Raw genomic sequence first — 16,728 nt, 5'->3', positions numbered from 1 at the left:
TTTCTTCTTTAATTGACCTGTGAGAGCTGTTTTTGGGAAATGTAATAACCTTTCGACAGCTCTCTAAGTACTAAAAGACAAAATGGATCGTGAAAATATCAAAAAATTGTTGTGCTGATATTATTACCCTTTCAAAATTTAGGTTTGTTTTTGTAATTATGTACATATCCGGGGGCATTTCTTTGCCACGCGGCGATAAATAACAGAAACTCGCAAACATTTTTACCCTTGTGGCATTTTCCTGTTTCGAAGGTGGAGGAGAAAAAGGAGGGTTTTCTTTCCTTCTTTCAGTCTTAAATCTAGGGTTTCATTTTTCTCTGCTGATCTGTTAGATCTGCTCTCTTTTCTCGCCATTAAAACACAGATCAACAAAGATTTTCTTCGGAATCGTAGCTTCGCCCACGTGTAAGTTAGTCAACTCTTTTTTACTGTAGTACTGAATCTTTTACTTATTTCCAAAAACTCTGAAATTTCCTTCTATTTTTTCATATGTTCTTGGTAGATCTATGCTTGCAGGTATAAACGTTGTGTGATTTAGTTTTTTGAGATGTTTTTTCTTTGATTTTTGGGGTTTTGCGAGATCTAGAGAGGGGTAACTGTGGCAATTTTCTCCTTATTCAGAGATTATCTTTTTTTCTGAAACGAATGTGGTGTTGTTTTTATGATCTTTATACTCGTGTGGTTGTTATCATTTTTATTTTATTTTATGATGTGGATTTTTTTTCTTTAATTGAAGAAGTGATGTGCTAAATTAGCTTTCAGTTCAGCTTTCTTCCCAAATCTGAGAGCCAGAAAACCAACCCAAAAACCCTTTCTCCCAATCTGCAATCAATGGAAATGACATGGATTTTATGTGTTTCGAATGGGGAGCGATCTGCTTTGTGATCGACTCTTTTGGATCGCGTTAACGTGAATTGGTGAGAAGTCGACTCGACTATTTTAGCACTAAAAAGGAGAGGTTCTTTTGAAATGGACCCCACGCATACCAACTTTGATCAGTTCTTCTCTCTACTTACGCTGTTAAAGATCCATGTGGAAATTAAGGATTATCATTTGCGATCTCATTACCCCCACCCCAACTAATGGTTAGATTTACCATTAAAAATTGGTTAGATTATCTCAGTGACATTCCATGTTTATTAAATAGTAGTAGCTTTCTGTCTGGGAATTGAACGAAATGTTGGTACGAATATATTTCCCAACATTTTTTTGCTTGTTCTGGCTAATGTTGATAATGTGTGCTTTTTCTGGAATTTAGTGATCTTCTTAGTAGAATTTCCATTTTTGGCTTGTGCTCTTTGTGTTGTTTGATGTTATCCCTGAATGTCTTGTTTTTTTGCTGTTAACTATTTTTTAGCCTCTTTTTTGTTTCTAGATGCCTTAGTCTTTTTATGAATTGAATAAAATGTTGTTGTTAAAAATTGTTAAGGACACAGTCTTTTCAGTTTTCAGCTATGATTTAGCCGACACTTTGAATTTATTGGAGAGACATGTGTCCTGCCGTGTCCGACACGACACACGTGTCGACACTCCTTTGGACACTTCTAGTTTGTTAAATGAACACCATATTTATATTGTTTCTAATTATGATAGCAATCAATGATTTTATATGTATGTACATGTCACTGTTTCTAGATTTTTAGATGTTACCATATTAGACAACTCGTATCCGTGCCAAAACCCGACACACGAATCCATATCTGCAATCATGATTATATATTTGTTGTATTTTAGCCGTGTCCCCGTTTCTAAATTTTGGGAGCATGTTCGACACTCTGTGTCCATGTCGACACGCGACACTCGTGTCCGTGTACACAAATCGTAGGTTTTCAGTTTTCACTGTCCATGTAAATGATATCCTTGTGGAACTCATCAATATCTTTTGCATGAATTTTCCATGTTTTTGTGGTTAAAAATATTGTGCAAGTTAGGATGGTAGGGCTATTGGAGCAGATATTTTACTCTTTTTAAAATTTTTGGACATCTTGCTAATGGTTGTGTTATATGTTGGTAGTTGATTTCGTATTTTTATGCTTTTCCTTTGCTTTTATTTTTTTAACTGTTAAGGATCTGTTTATATTCAGTCCTGGTTGTATTAGCACTTGAAAAGATGGACACCCAGCAAACCTTTTGGCAGTTTGGCGATGAGCTTCGAGGGCAGTCAAAGTTCTCCGAGGACCATGACTGGTTGATGGTTGCATCGAGATTGGCTGAGCAGACAAGATTGAAAGGTGAACGGATGAATAACCTGGATGTTTCCAAGACCTCTTTAGAAGCAAGGCTGAAAGAAAAATCTGGGTTTCAGGAAGATAACAAATTCGAAAACCTTAACTTCAACCTGCTGAATTTGGATTTCAAAATGTCTGAGCCTATGAGCAAGAATTCCTTCCGTAGTGGGGGTTATAATATGAATCCAGTGTATCAGAAGAGCAACAACAATAATATTGGCAACATCAATCTGACAGCCTTCAACAAATACACCAACAATAACAACATTAAAGAGATGAACAACAACAGCAACAACAACAATAACAATAACAACAGTGGTGTTGACAAACGGTTCAAGACATTGCCTTCAGCTGAAATGCTTCCACGGAATGAAGTTCTTGGAGGTTACATTTTTGTGTGTAACAATGACACAATGCAGGAAGACTTGAAGCGACAACTATTTGGTATGTCTTAAGTCTTTATTAAGAATTATTTTACAACTTGTGTATTTTTCTTTCTAGTTTTCCAGTTTCTTTATTAGGGAATATTTCTTTTGATATGCTAAGTAGGTCCTATTTATAACATCGCTATCTTTTTTCTGTTTGCTTTTGGGAGCATTTAAAAATCTTACTTTCTATGACGTTCTTACATAATTAGGATTGATGGAAACTGTGGATACCTTTTCTACATTGTTTCACTGGAAAGTTTATATTTTGGAGGTCATGTACAGTTTTTCGTTATCAACTTGTTTTTTCTTTCAATTCTTTTTTTTCTCTCGAATGATTTCAGTTCTTTAAGGAAATATCTGGTTAAGCATTGGGTTTATTATTTTTAATTCTTCAGAAGAACAAAATAGCTGCAGACTAAGAAAATTCATCTTGCAAGCTATCTAGTTACTGTAATCACAGCCCCAATTATTAGCTGACTGGTTTGAAAGGTGGCGGGTTTCCATAATTTAGATTTAATGAGGTCATTAATTTTAGTAGCATCAATATCTAGCTGTAAAAGTCACACCATTAAAGTTTTCTTTCATCTTGCTAAAAAATTTCTGTTGTATCTGAATGGAATGGGCATTTTTATTGCCCCACAAATAGTTGGATTATAATATTCTTCCAAACGGGATATCAGGTGTGTTGATCTTCTCTTATCTGTACTTTTATTTTCCCTTCTTCCATGGAATGGAACTGTGATTCCAATGTTTTAGCAGTGGGGGCACAACTGGATCACATATGGGCTTAGCAACACTGCCCAGCTTTATTGACCTATTTCTGGGTTATAACTGCAATGGCCTAGCTAACCTTAACCAGTTAACCTGCACTCCGGAAACTAGTTTGAGTGAACTTGTTCATGAACATAGGCTCTACTGCAAACCAATGTGAGTGGGATGGTCTTTGTTGTGTGTGTGTTGGGGTGGGGGGGGTGGGGTTTGGGTATGGATACTAATGGAAGAACAACATTATGCTAAGCAAAATATAAATAATAAACACAATTTGTATACAAAAAATAATAATAACAGAGAATATAAACAGTAATTTTAAGGTAGAATGTAATTATTCATCAGGAGTGGAAGTTGATGGGATGCCACTGAAATGTAGGTTTATTTACCGAATCACTCTTAGAAAAACTTTGTAAATATATCCAGGATTTTTTAGTCCTCGTTTTGCCTCTTCTGATTTAACACTGTTTCTTACTTTTTTTCCCGTCTCTTTTGTTTGAGTTAATGCTAACGCATTCTGGTACTTGTGCCTTGACGTTCTTCATTTTCAGGCTTACCACCTAGATATCGTGATTCTGTCCGGGCAATAACACCAGGATTGCCTCTGTTCCTCTACAATTACACTACTCATCAGCTACATGGGATATTTGAGGTGCTACAATCTGCATCATCTGTTTTCTTTATTTGTTTATTTTTTAACTTCTTGATGATATTGGTCGCTCCAGTCATAATCAGTCAATGAGAAAGCGTGATTGAGAAAGCGTTGCTCGTTTACTAATATGTTATTCAATAGGATAGATATCATCATATACTATCGTGGACTTGGAGCTATATAAAATACAGTGATTGATGTTCTGTGTTTATCCAGTCATTATCACTGAATAAGGAAGTATGGTTGAAAATGCATTCTCAGTTACTCGTATTTCATTCATAAGGTGAGATATCGTCATATTCTATTCAGGAGTTACATAAAATGGAAGTTAATTTAAGTGGAAAATAATTTTTACTGTTCTTGAAAGTTAACTTGATGGCAATATCTTGTAGACTTAGGGTTTTTTTTTGTCCATGAAGAAAATGTCCTCTAGCTCCTCTTCTGCTAGTTTAAAAATATGAAATATCAGAATAATTTTTTGATGCCATTTGAACAAGAAGGAAAATACTAACTTTTGGAATATTCTGAAAATATTGAGAAATTTTCAAAATGTCTGATTTTTGTCAGTGGTTGAGTGACCTTTGTCCATATTTTATACACTTCATTTTCAAAGAGAAGACAAGAAGTATATATTTTTTTATTGAAATTCTACTCATATATTGGTGATTGTTCTGGAAACTTGAGAATTTTTTTTTTTTGGTAAGGTACTTGTTATAAGTATTACAACAATTGAGTGCCATCCCTGTTCATTATTCTTCTGATGAGGCAAATTAGGACCATTTTTGTGCTGTCTGTGCCTCCCTGAGGAATAGTGATTGTTGGAGTTATTAGATCCATTTCTTAACTTAACTCTGTAATTTTTGCAGGCTTCCAGTTTTGGGGGATCTAACATAGATCCAACTGCATGGGAAGATAAGAAGTGCAAAGGTGAATCAAGATTTCCTGCACAGGTAAATTGGCCATGGGTTGATGATTTATATCTTTTTCCTTTTCTATCATTTCTAAGCGAAAACATCTAATCGAAGGAATTAACCAAAAATATTAGGTAAGGACCCGTGTTCGGAAAATGTGCAAGGCATTGGAAGAAGATGCTTTCAGGCCAGTTTTGCATCATTATGATGGTCCCAAATTTCGTCTGGAACTGTCCATACCAGAGGTAAAATAAAGTTAAAATTTTTACACTTATGTTGAGGGAGATGATATCTGCACTCCCTTGTTTCGTCCATTTATTTTAAACTGCTTTGATTCGCTTACGGTGGTTTTTGGAATTTTAATAACCAATGAGAAAGTGTAAAATAAGAGTACGGATGTGAAAACAATGTAGTGTGGATTTCATCTCCCTATGGTCATTGATTTATTCTTGGTTACTTATGTTTGCATTTTTTTTCTTCGTGCAAGATGTTCAGAACTCAGATGCATTCATGATGCATACTTTCTTTATTCAGTGACTGTTGTGTTCGTGTGGATAAATTTTATCAGGCTTGGTGAGGCAGAACCTTGCCTCTCCTTACAGTCACCGTGTTTTCTTTGTAATTCTTCGTTAATTTATATTCCACCCACGCCTTACTATGGCAGTAGTGTTTTTCATTTGTTGTATATCCTGTTATCCTTCAATCTTCCAACTGTATGTATCTAAATTGACCTGAAATATGTGATTTTGCATTTTCTCTTGCAAGTAAATCTCCTTTGCATTTGCAATTCATCTGAATCTCTTTCTGGGATTTTACAGACCTTGGCTTTGCTAGATCTTTGTGAACAACAAGGTTGCAAGTGAAGCTGTTGTCAATAAATAGCAGTGCTTCTCGAGCATTTGTAATGTTAGAAGCACTAGTCTTTACAGTGTCGTGCGAGTCAGCTGCAGTATTTCTTTTCTTCGGTTCTCCGTGAAGTGCAAGCTTGGAAGATCCCTGCTTGGTTTTGCTGGAGATTGTGGTGCTTTGGAGACTTCAAAGAGGGGTCCAAAAGGTATGCACGAATAATCCCGATAGAAATTACATCTAAAATGCATATTATATAATGTAATCTGTTATATAATATTTTCTTTCTATATGTGTATGGCATGTAAGACTTTTGAAGAGAACATAATGATGTATGGTGTAATAATAAAAAAGCCCATGAAAGTAAATGGCGCTTCTCTCTATCCTCTTTCTCTGGGTTGAAGGGCATCTTTGGTTTGCTTTAAGTGCTGTTCCTCATCTGTTTGTGCGACTAAAATGGAACTTGCTTCAGCACGAGTGGGACCTTGCACTCTCCATCATACATTTAAGAGGAACGGTAAGGATATTCACGAGAATCCAACAACGAAGCTACCAGTATCTGCTTGCCAAATCACAGAAGTTATTAGTCAATACAACATCCATGATCTGAACAATCAATACCAAACTCATATCAGTGCAATTTACTTCTTGAATTCCATCGGATTTAAGAACCTATTTAACAGTTTTAAGACTAAGCTCATTCATAGGATCCAATGAATATTCACTCCGGGGCATTCCCTTCCCATGGATTCGAAACCACTGCACATTGCTATTTGGCCCATCAAATGATACAGAAAATGTTGAGAAAAAACATGGAAAACGCGATTTCAACCCTAAAAATGTAATGGAAGTCCATACTGAAGTGAACCCATTTCATCAAAAGACACAGAAGGCCGAGATAAACATTAGCATTGCGAGGCTGTCAACCATTAATCTACCATCTCTTCTTGTAGTTCACTAGGGGCTATAAGTCGTGGAATATTTCAGCAACCCTACAAAGTATGCATTACAAATCTCACATGGTCTCAAAATAAGGCTATAAGAAAATTTTCCGTAAGATTTAGAGCCGTGCAGGAATGAGGCATTTCACGGCTGGCTGTTGCATGAGAGCAGCCACCTGGATGAATTAAATGAATGAGGCCAAATCTGCTGAAGTGTGAGCCTGTGTGGCTGCTCTTTCATGCAACAGCCAACCGCAAAATGTCTTTCTGAAATGGTCGCTAGCAAATCCCCTATAAGTATCCTATCAAAGCAATGCCCTGAACAAAAAACCAGCATATAAAAAGCTAGTGAATTCTATGCGACTTCTTGGCTTGAAATTTAATTTTGAGTACAAAACGGACTAATGGACTCAAAATAGTGGTCAAGGCCTGTTCTCTTTTAGTTGTGGCGATTAATTTTGAGTCTAAAACTAAATGGGATTTGTCAGGGGCCATTGCAGAAGGCATTTCGCAGCTGGGCTGTTGCATGTGAGAACAGCAACCTCAAATGAATTACATGAATAAGACAAAATTTGAGCCTGTGTGGCTGCTCTCACATGCAACAGCCCGGCCGCGAAAAGCCTTCTACGATTGTCCCTAGGAAATCCCAAACTTGAAATAAGACTTAAAAATTAAATGTAATTCCGAGTCTAATAACCAATTTTCGAGTTCCAAATCAATTCTCAAAATTAAAATTTAATGAACCTAATATTGAGTCCAATAAATAGTTTTGGACTCAAATCAATTCTCTCTCTCTCTCTCTTAACCGCAACACCATAAATGGGAAGTGATGTATTGCCTCCCCCCTGTTCTTGCTTGGGACAGCCCCCTCTACTGCATTTATGTCTACTCTTTTACACTAGAGGGGGCTATCCCAGTTAACCTGCTCCACGAAAAAATTGAACTACGCGTAAATAGCCCGTGCTGCCGGCCTGCAAGATCCTGCTCGTTAAGGAGCATTTAAAGCACCTATTTTCATGCACCCCCACGCATATATCCTTAGACACATTTATTACTCGAGCAACGATTGTAGTTTTACAATTTCAACAAAAGGGGCTTGGGTTTGGTTTTTACAAAAATACCCCCACCATGACAAAATAACAAGAATACCCTTATCTCATAAAAGATAACGAAAATACCCCTACTTAAATCTAATGAAAAATGACAAAAATACTTATATCTCGTAAAAAGTGTTAAATACACCTATCTCTTCGGAAAAATAAAAATAAAAAAACTCATGTATCATGGAAAATAAAAAGACCCTATCTCATAGAAAATGATCAAAGTACCACTCACTCATAAAAAAATGACCAATACACTTATATCTCATAAAAAATAATAAAAAAGACCTATTTAATGCAAGACAAGTTACATGGTGGACGGCTCTGCACTTACGTGCAACCCGAAAAAAATACTGGTGGCTGCATTTTTTTGGTGATCCAACCATTCATTTTGTTGGGCCCGGATTTTATTCTCTAATTCAGATCTAATTTTATTCTCTAATAAAATCTTCTCTATAGATTGATCTTAACCCTTTGATTTGAGAAGGTTTAAAATGGACACCGCAATATAAAAAAAAAACTACATAGATCGGGGTTAGGATTGAAAACTATTTTCTGGGCACACCCCCAACAAATGAAAAAAATACATGTGCCGACATTGTTTGGGTGGGTGATCCAACCATTCATTTGTAGGGCCCTAATGTAGATAGTGTGGGCCCGTAAAATCTTCTCCATAGAATGATCTTAACTCTTTGATTTGAGGAATATAAAAAAATGCATAGATTGGAAGGTTAGGATCATCGATCCTATGAACAAAATACACTATCTCATGAAAATGACAAAAATAAACTTATCTCATATAAAATAATAAAATATTTCAATCTCATGGAAAATGGGTTAAGGTACTTTGGCTATAGGGGTATTCGTTAGCAAAACCCTAAATAAATTCGCAGCCATTGTAGGATAAATTGGACCACCCCACCCCCCCCCCCCCCCCCCCCCCCCACCCACACACACACACACACAAGGCCTTAACTTTAAAATCTGCCGGTCTCCCTCCTTAACCGGCTAATAATACTACACGTCTCTCCCTCTGTCTCTCCTTCATACCCTTGATGGGGCCAAGGGGTGTTTTAATGGAAGTGGGTAAGAGGCACGTGTCCGGCACAAGTAAGTGGGGTTTTAGCTTATCAATATAGAAACAAAAAAAGAAGACAAAACACCAAACACGCGCGTTCTCTATTTTATTTCCCTCTTTCCTGTAAAAGTATTTTAATACCCCTTGCAACTCTTCTCCTCCACCTCCAAACCTCATCCATCCATCAATGGCTTCCGTTTTCGCGAACGGAATTTTAACTTTCTCTCTCCAATCTCCCTCCCACAGAAAAACCCTAACCCTATTTTCTCCCACACCTTTCCTACCAAAATTCGAAATACCCAAAACCCTAATCAGAAACCCTAACCCTACAAAATCCTCAAAAATCCGCGCAGACGTTGGAATTGAGTCCAAAACCCTAACCTCTAACGAAGATCCGATTCAGAAATTACTCAAAAGAGATTACAAATGGGGTTTCGTATCCGATTTCGAATCTTTCTCAATCCCCAAAGGCCTTTCAGAGGACACAATCCGAGCCATCTCAGCTCGCAAGAACGAGCCCGATTGGATGCTGAAATTCCGCTTGGATTCTTATCGGACCTTCCTCAAAATGAGAGAACCTAAATGGTCCGATAATCGTTACCCTCCGATCGATTTTCAGGACATGTGTTACTACACAGAGCCCAAACAAAAGCCCAAATTGGACAGCTTAGATGAAGCAGATCCGAAACTCGTTGAATATTTTCAGAAATTAGGGGTTCCTCTCACTGAACAAATGCGATTAGCAAACGTAGCCGTGGATGCTGTTCTTGATAGCGTTTCAATTGCTACAACACATCGCAAAACCCTAGAGGCTGCAGGCGTGATCTTTTGTTCAATCTCTGAAGCTGTTCGTGAGTATCCTGATCTTGTAAAAAAGTATTTAGGAAAAGTTGTTCCTGTTGGTGATAATTATTATGCAGCCTTGAATTCTGCGGTTTTTAGTGATGGGTCTTTTTGTTATATACCTAAAGATACGAAATCTCCGATGGATATATCGACATATTTTAGGATTAATGCACTTGAGACAGGGCAATTTGAGAGGACTCTTATAATTGCAGAGGAGAGGAGCTTTGTAAGGTATTTAGAAGGGTGTACAGCGCCTTCGTATGATCGGAACCAGCTCCATGCTGCTGTTGTAGAATTGTATTGTGCAGAGGATGCAGAGATTAATTACTCAACAGTGCAGAATTGGTATGCTGGGGATGAGGAAGGGAAGGGTGGGATTTATAATTTTGTTACAAAGAGGGGTTTGTGTGCTGGGGCTAGGTCTAAGATTTCATGGACCCAAGTGGAGACTGGGTCAGCGATAACTTGGAAGTACCCGAGTGTTGTTCTGAGGGGCGATGATACGGTTGGGGAGTTTTATTCGGTTGCATTGACGAATAATTATCAGCAGGCTGATACTGGAACAAAGATGATACATGAGGGGATGAATACGAGGAGTAGAATTGTTTCGAAGGGGATTTCGGCTGGGAATTCAAGGAATTGTTATAGGGGTCTTGTTGAGGTACGGGCAAAAGCTCAGAATTCGAGAAATTTCTCGCAGTGCGATTCTATGCTTATCGGGGATAATGCGGCTGCCAACACATATCCTTACATAGAGGTACTCTTCTTCTGAGATGTTGCTACTTCCATTATATTGGTTTTTACTCTAGATATCTATCAGTGACTCTTTATTGCTTTTCTCTTACTGTCATTAATAATTGCTTGGTGTGAAAAGTTTACAAAAATGTTTTGTACTATTGCATTATTGATATTATTTTTCTGGTTGGCTAAGCAGATGGCATGAGAAATAAATAAGCTAACTCTCATGTGTTTATTAACATTGCTACGCATGTATTTTCTTCCGCAAATAAATTCCGTTGGGTCTTCTCTTGAGCTGCTGGCATTGGAGTTTTAGTGTCTTATCACTTTCTTTTTCTTATCAATAGAGTTGCAGAATATATGTTTAAATGGAAGAATCTAAGTATTTTGTTCAGTTTTCCTGTGTTTTACTTTTAGGACTTAGATGTAAAATGGCCACAACCAAAGAGGATCTAGATACACCCCTTTTAGCAAGGGAGTCAGCAGTTGCGTTGGCACTGCTATAGATGTGGAATAAGCGGGAGCAGCTATTTATAGTCTCCGTGATTTGGTCAATAACAGAAGCAAGCCTCCAGACTCCAGAGTCTTGGAGAATCAAAGTTAGTCCAGGAGATGTTATTGGATAACTTCCCTTCCACGAACAGGAAAGGGTCACATATGCTATTGATGAACAGTTGAAGACCGGTCAGCAGTGCTAATGCATCCACTTCATTGGAGTCAGTCTTACTAGTAGGGCTGGAGAACTAAAGCTTCATGTCACTAAGATGGTCACTGTTACTCGACCGATCCCCGTTGAAGCCACTTTATAAAGGAGGCTCAATTGAAGTTCTTCTTAAGAGCGTTAGTTGGTGCGGCATCCAGTAAGGGCTGACATTTCTTTTTCGTGGTTCTGTCCCTAATGAGCAAGGTTTTAAATTTCGGTTTCGGTCTCGGGCCGAAATTTCGGCCAAAATCATGTAAAAATATGATTATGATTTCGTTTTTTTTTTATTTCGACCAAAATGTCTAAAATTTCGTTGTAAATTTCGGCGATTTCAGTGGAAATTTTGGCTATTTCAATGAATATTTCATAAATTTCGGTGGGAATTATAACGTTTCGGTGGACTTTTTAAAAATTTCGGTAGATCTATTTAATATTTTGGTGGAAATTTTGTAAAAGAGGCTCAAAACAAAATTTCAACCGAAATTTCGTTGACATTTCGGCAAAATTTCGGAATTTCGGAAGGGTGAAAATTACATCCAGAGCCAGCAAGTAGATAGGTTTTTTCTTCTTATCGAAGGCTCTTTTGTTTCTTTCTGTGCAAAGAGTCCATATCACCGCAAATGGAGCTAACAACCAAAGGTACAACATTTCTCTCCACCTTCCATCAAGGAGGAGCTTAAAGAAGGGTGGTGATGCAGGAGCATCCAATGGGTAACACGTCAGTCCTTACCTAGCTCCTTAGGGTAGCAGTTCACTTCATTTATCGGTAGGTGCATTAGTGGTTTACTTAGTCATTTGTCCTGGCATTTGAGTGGCTTTGCATATCATTTTACATTTTTCATGTCCTTAGTGGTCTTTTCTTAAGTAGGGGTAATTTAGGAACTTAATTTCTCATATCAGAAAGCAGTTCCTTCAAAATACATTTTAAGATTGCATTGATGCCATGTGATGTTTGGAAGAAGGTTCACCATTAATGGTTCAGTTCTGGAGTTAAACTCATCTAATTTCTGGGCTGTATTTGTTGATTTGTACCATTCAGCCAAACGAGTTCAAAATTAGTGAATCTATTTCACGCCTAATAGCGTTTCCATTTCTTACTGCTGGAATGGTTTTCCTGAGTTTTAGATCTCAGGTCTTATTTTAAACATTCTAATCAAAATTTGGTTAAATCATCTCCCAGCCATCTTTCATTTCTATTATTGTTATAGAATATCTACACAATTGGAGAGAAGACGAACAATCTGCTCGCAGCTTGCATTCTCAAGTCACTGCTCATGGTTTGCTGTATGCAATCTTTCTTCTTAATTCTTGTTAATGCAAGCTCTGAGTGGTATTGTAGAAATTGAGGTGTATGTGAAACCGTTGAGGGCCTGTTAATTACTTGGAAATTACCATCGAAATCCCTGGTGCACAATTCTGAAGGCAGATGCAGCACACACCAGGCAGATTCAGCACATGAATTTGTTTTGTTGTCAATAAAAAATAGTTCCCTTATCATTTAAAAAAGAGAGAGAGAATTCCCACTAGGCTTTGTAAATGAATTTAAACAATAATTTCTCTTGAAAGTTCTGTAAAGGTTGCTCACTCTTAAGTTTTTTAAGAAGCATATGTATTTACACATGTGACCTCAGTGTCAAGGCCCTTGTGTCCTAACCGTATCAAACAAGGGGAAGCTACAACTCTTGATGAAAAGAAAAGGCGTTGCAATCTGTTCCTGTTTTCTGCATTATCGCCTAAAATAGAAAGTCACTTGAAGGTCTTTCGAGCAATGCCATCATTTTAGGTTAAGTCACTATCTTTTCCATTATCATGCTGCTAGAAAGATGTACTGTTACCACATTAATATCTGTCTTGGAGATCTAAACATCCTCAATAGGACTCATTCAGATGTTTTAACTCAAAGCCTCAAACTTCAAAGCCCAAGTTATTTGTTTCTCACTGAATTGATTAATTGCCCATTAAACAGGTGAAGAACCCAACGGCCCGTGTTGAACACGAAGCCAGCACCTCTAAAATCGGTGAAGATCAGCTATTCTATTTTCAGCAGAGGGGCATTGAACATGAGAAGGCTGTTGCAGCTATGATCAGTGGGTTTTGTAGGGATGTCTTCAACGAGCTCCCTCTAGAGTTTGCTTCCGAAGTAAATCAGCTCATGAGCCTCAAGCTCGAGGGGTCTGTTGGGTAAAGAAGAAAATCGTCATAACTGTCAGTATGGTGCCTTGTGTTTATATTCAGATTTCTTCTTGATGTAATCATATGAATAAACTTGTTCCTACTGAAGAACTTTATAATTTTTATCCCCTTGTAATACGAACAAATCTTTTCCTGCCTAAGAAGTTTATAGCTTACACCCCCTTGTAATGTGTTGTATTACTATAGTTATTGAAAGGATCAATGTTGCATCAGAGGTCACTATTTTGTAAGTGTTTCCTTGAATGTCTTTACTAATTTAAATTTTTGGAGCAGTGACACAGGAACTTTTCGTTATCAGCCAGGCTGAGCCATGTCACTTGCATTTAGAGGGTGTGAGGGGCTTAAACTATGCCCGCCTGAAAAGTGTACTTATAACCTTTTTAATTATTGCTTTTTGATAAAATGGTAGGAGGTTTGCTACTATTTCCTGCAAAGCTATCGATTTCTTGTTCGCTTGCCTCTCCTGCGCCAAATAAAGACTTTCTCCATTTGATTGAAGGTCGGTATATTTTAATGATCTGCATTTGGGGAGAAAAGCTAAAAAACTCTCATTGGTATGCTTCTCTCTCCTATTCTGTCTTCAACACCCATGGGCCGTAAGGATAGGACCCTTCTCAACCGCTGATGATCTCTTCGCAGCATAGAAACTTCATCTATGGTGCAAACCTCGACACGAGGATACTAAAGTAAACCCCCCCCCCCCCCCCCCTCTGCCGAGACACTGGTGAGCAGACAAGCAGACGTTCCGTTTTTTTTTTTCCCCTCTTTTGACCTTTTGATCTCTCGACCTCTATTTTGTCATTTTTATTGATTTTCCACCTAGCATCATGCTTTTCAGGTGGTGCTGCGAGTTGTGGTGAAACTAGCTTTGATTTAATGTGACTAGGATTCAACCAGAATAGCAAGCAACCACTATGAAGGTATAATTTATTTATGTGGTTACTATTCACATCAATATCTATATGAATTTTATTTGGAGTACTTATTTCCTTTAGTAAGTACTTATTCCTTTAACAAGTCTGTTAGTTCTGTTATTGTTTTTTGGTGCATTTGGAGTATTTATTTCCTTTAATAAATACTTATTCCTTTAATTTGCCATTCAAAAAAAATAAAAAAAAATAAGTAGTGTTAGTTCTGTTAATCAAAGTTATGGGTTCTTGAAAATGAATCTTGTTTATTGGTTTGGTTGCTTGATGCAGGGCTGTTCCTATAGCATTTGAGTTCTTATTCATTCAACTTCCATTATTCAAAAAAAAAAAAAAATCAATTAGCTTCCATGAAGTTAGGTTGGTTGTTTAATAATCAAAGTTTTTTTTTTTGGCTTATGGCGAAGATCAAGTATAGAAAATGTGGGTTACCGAGAAATAATAGAAGATCCACTGGTAGAACTCCACACAAAATATGATTGATTTTTTCCTTGTTTTTTAGCCACTTCTCACCATCTATATTCATTCGTGCCCTCTCAAGTCTCTCCTCCCACCCGCCGTACCCCTCTCTCACCACTTGAGAAACTAATTCATGGTTGCCAAATATTTTTTTTTTAAGAAATAACAACTTCATTTTAACTGTAAACTTATTACAACGAAGGTGACAATATGTCCAAACAGTGTAACATGTTACAGCACCCGGCAAATACTAACAAGACTACAAATTTTACACTTGAAGGAAAATCTGATCTCCTAAAATTTGCAGCTGAGCACACGGCCAAACAGGACAGTCCCTAATTGAACCCCACTACGCGTCTGCAATCGGCACCATCTACAAGTCATCTTTTCTGGGTGCTTCCTAAGTCCAGAGCTAGGTGCTGCTACAGCAAACTTGATTCAGCCCCAACCAAACCATGGCAGCTCCTTCCTGTAAAGCAATTTGAATGCCTCTGTGACATCATAGTTCCCTGCACTCATGGCTCAAGGATACAATCCATTCTTGTCGGTCCTGCTCCAGCTTCTACCACAGTTGATAGTCCTTCCCCCCCCCCCCCCCCCCCGCTCCGGTCTTTGTCAATTCATCTGCATCCTCATTTGTTGAACGGTGCTGGTGTTGGAATTTTGGAGATAATATCTCAGCTAAATCTCTGATTCCATAGATTATCGGGGCTAGATTCCAAGAGGCCTTTCCCATTACCAGCTTACCATTTTAGTCCCCATGGTAAGGAAAAGACAAGGTGAGTTAGTCTTGTTATCAGAACATGGTAGTGCAAATATCTGTAGCCTTTCTACTATTGGTAGGCAATTCATATATTGCTTACTTGGTTTGGGATTCTAGATGAAACCACTACACAGGTTACTGAATTGGTTCCTGAGCAATAAAATGGGTTTTCCTGGGGAAGATAGACGCTTAAAATGAGTAATTCCATTAAAAAAAGAGGGATCCTTGGATACATAGAGCTCTCATCCTAACACTATCGTTGTTCCGTCTGTATAGGTAGCCGTGATGATAATCCCTGTCCTTGTTCCTTGTCACATGTTAAACTCCTTCGGAATTGGGGGTACAAGAGACTTTTTTTTTGTTTTGTTTCTGCAAAACATGTATTCAAAAACTCAAATTTAAAAAAATGAGTGATTTATTGATTGAAGTGGGTCGAACAGAGAAATTGAAGACTGATTTCTGTCTGAGTATAGCATAGGTTATGATATCATATTTATTTTGTTATATTGGAATTTTTGGAGCACTGAGGGATCTACAGAACAACATGGTTGTGTGTGTGTGTGATGTCCATGTATTTGCATGAAAATTTTGTCTTAAATTGTGGTTTTAAATTGTGAGCAGGCTGCTTACTGATGTTTACAATTCAATCCTAGGTCTTCATTCCGAGTTGCAGGCAGATGTTGAAGACAAATGAATCAATCTTGGAATCAATCAAGGTATGCTCGAGAACGAACATGCAGTATGTACCTGTGATTGTGTTATTGAAATGGTCCGATCAAGTTTCTGACGATCTTGACCATCGATCTCTTGGTGACGATCTTGACCATCGATCTCTTGGTGCTGCAAGATGCATCTGCATCAGTTCCACTTGTCCAATGATCTAAACCATTTATCTGTTAGGCCTTGCAACGATATGCCAAATTCCACTCTGATTAGAGGATTCGAGGCTACCAATTTGTGGAGATTTTAATGGTCAGAAATTCTGTAATTGGAAGGTTAGAATCATCCAAAGAAATTGAATTTTGCCGTGGGACACCCATAATACTACCCCACAGATAAATGGTTTGGATTATTGAACAAACAGGTCCGAAATGCCTTTCCTCGATGGTCCCTAGCAAATCCCTACACACACACATACTAAAGGACTG

General features: G+C 37.8%; 2 protein-coding genes across 2 annotated transcripts; both read left to right on the top strand.

Annotated features, from left to right (window-relative positions):
- Nucleotides 1–212: 212 nt before the first annotated feature.
- LOC143892912 (B2 protein-like) lies at nucleotides 213–6,216 on the top strand. Its single transcript, XM_077397829.1, has 6 exons — nucleotides 213–405; nucleotides 2,085–2,672; nucleotides 3,976–4,076; nucleotides 4,943–5,026; nucleotides 5,122–5,232; nucleotides 5,806–6,216. The coding sequence occupies exons 2-6, from the start codon at nucleotides 2,111–2,113 to the stop codon at nucleotides 5,848–5,850; spliced, it is 903 nt and encodes a 300-aa protein (XP_077253944.1). The 5' UTR covers nucleotides 213–405; nucleotides 2,085–2,110; the 3' UTR covers nucleotides 5,851–6,216.
- Nucleotides 6,217–9,025: 2,809 nt separating this feature from the next.
- Nucleotides 9,026–13,644, top strand: ABCI8 (ATP binding cassette protein 1). Its single transcript, XM_077397828.1, has 2 exons — nucleotides 9,026–10,555; nucleotides 13,206–13,644. Exons 1-2 carry the CDS (start codon nucleotides 9,140–9,142, stop codon nucleotides 13,422–13,424), a joined length of 1,635 nt encoding a protein of 544 aa, XP_077253943.1. The 5' UTR covers nucleotides 9,026–9,139; the 3' UTR covers nucleotides 13,425–13,644.
- Nucleotides 13,645–16,728: the final 3,084 nt, after the last annotated feature.

The sequence above is a fragment of the Tasmannia lanceolata genome, unplaced genomic scaffold (genome assembly GCF_043159265.1).
Source record: "Tasmannia lanceolata isolate RefF3 unplaced genomic scaffold, GAP_Taslan_0.1 ptg000015l, whole genome shotgun sequence".
Lineage (NCBI taxonomy): Eukaryota > Viridiplantae > Streptophyta > Magnoliopsida > Canellales > Winteraceae > Tasmannia > Tasmannia lanceolata.
This window is presented reverse-complemented; position numbering and strand designations above follow the sequence as displayed.

Excerpts from the sequence above, each read along its gene's own strand:
- LOC143892912 (XM_077397829.1), top strand. The coding sequence starts at position 2,111 with ATGGACACCCAGCAAACCTTTTGGCAGTTTGGCGATGAGCTTCGAGGG. Across the intron at positions 5,027-5,121 it reads AATCAAGATTTCCTGCACAG|GTAAGGACCCGTGTTCGGAA; the intron begins GTAAATTGGCCA and ends CAAAAATATTAG. Across the intron at positions 5,233-5,805 it reads TGGAACTGTCCATACCAGAG|ACCTTGGCTTTGCTAGATCT; the intron begins GTAAAATAAAGT and ends GGGATTTTACAG.
- ABCI8 (XM_077397828.1), top strand. The coding sequence starts at position 9,140 with ATGGCTTCCGTTTTCGCGAACGGAATTTTAACTTTCTCTCTCCAATCT. Across the intron at positions 10,556-13,205 it reads ACACATATCCTTACATAGAG|GTGAAGAACCCAACGGCCCG; the intron begins GTACTCTTCTTC and ends CCCATTAAACAG.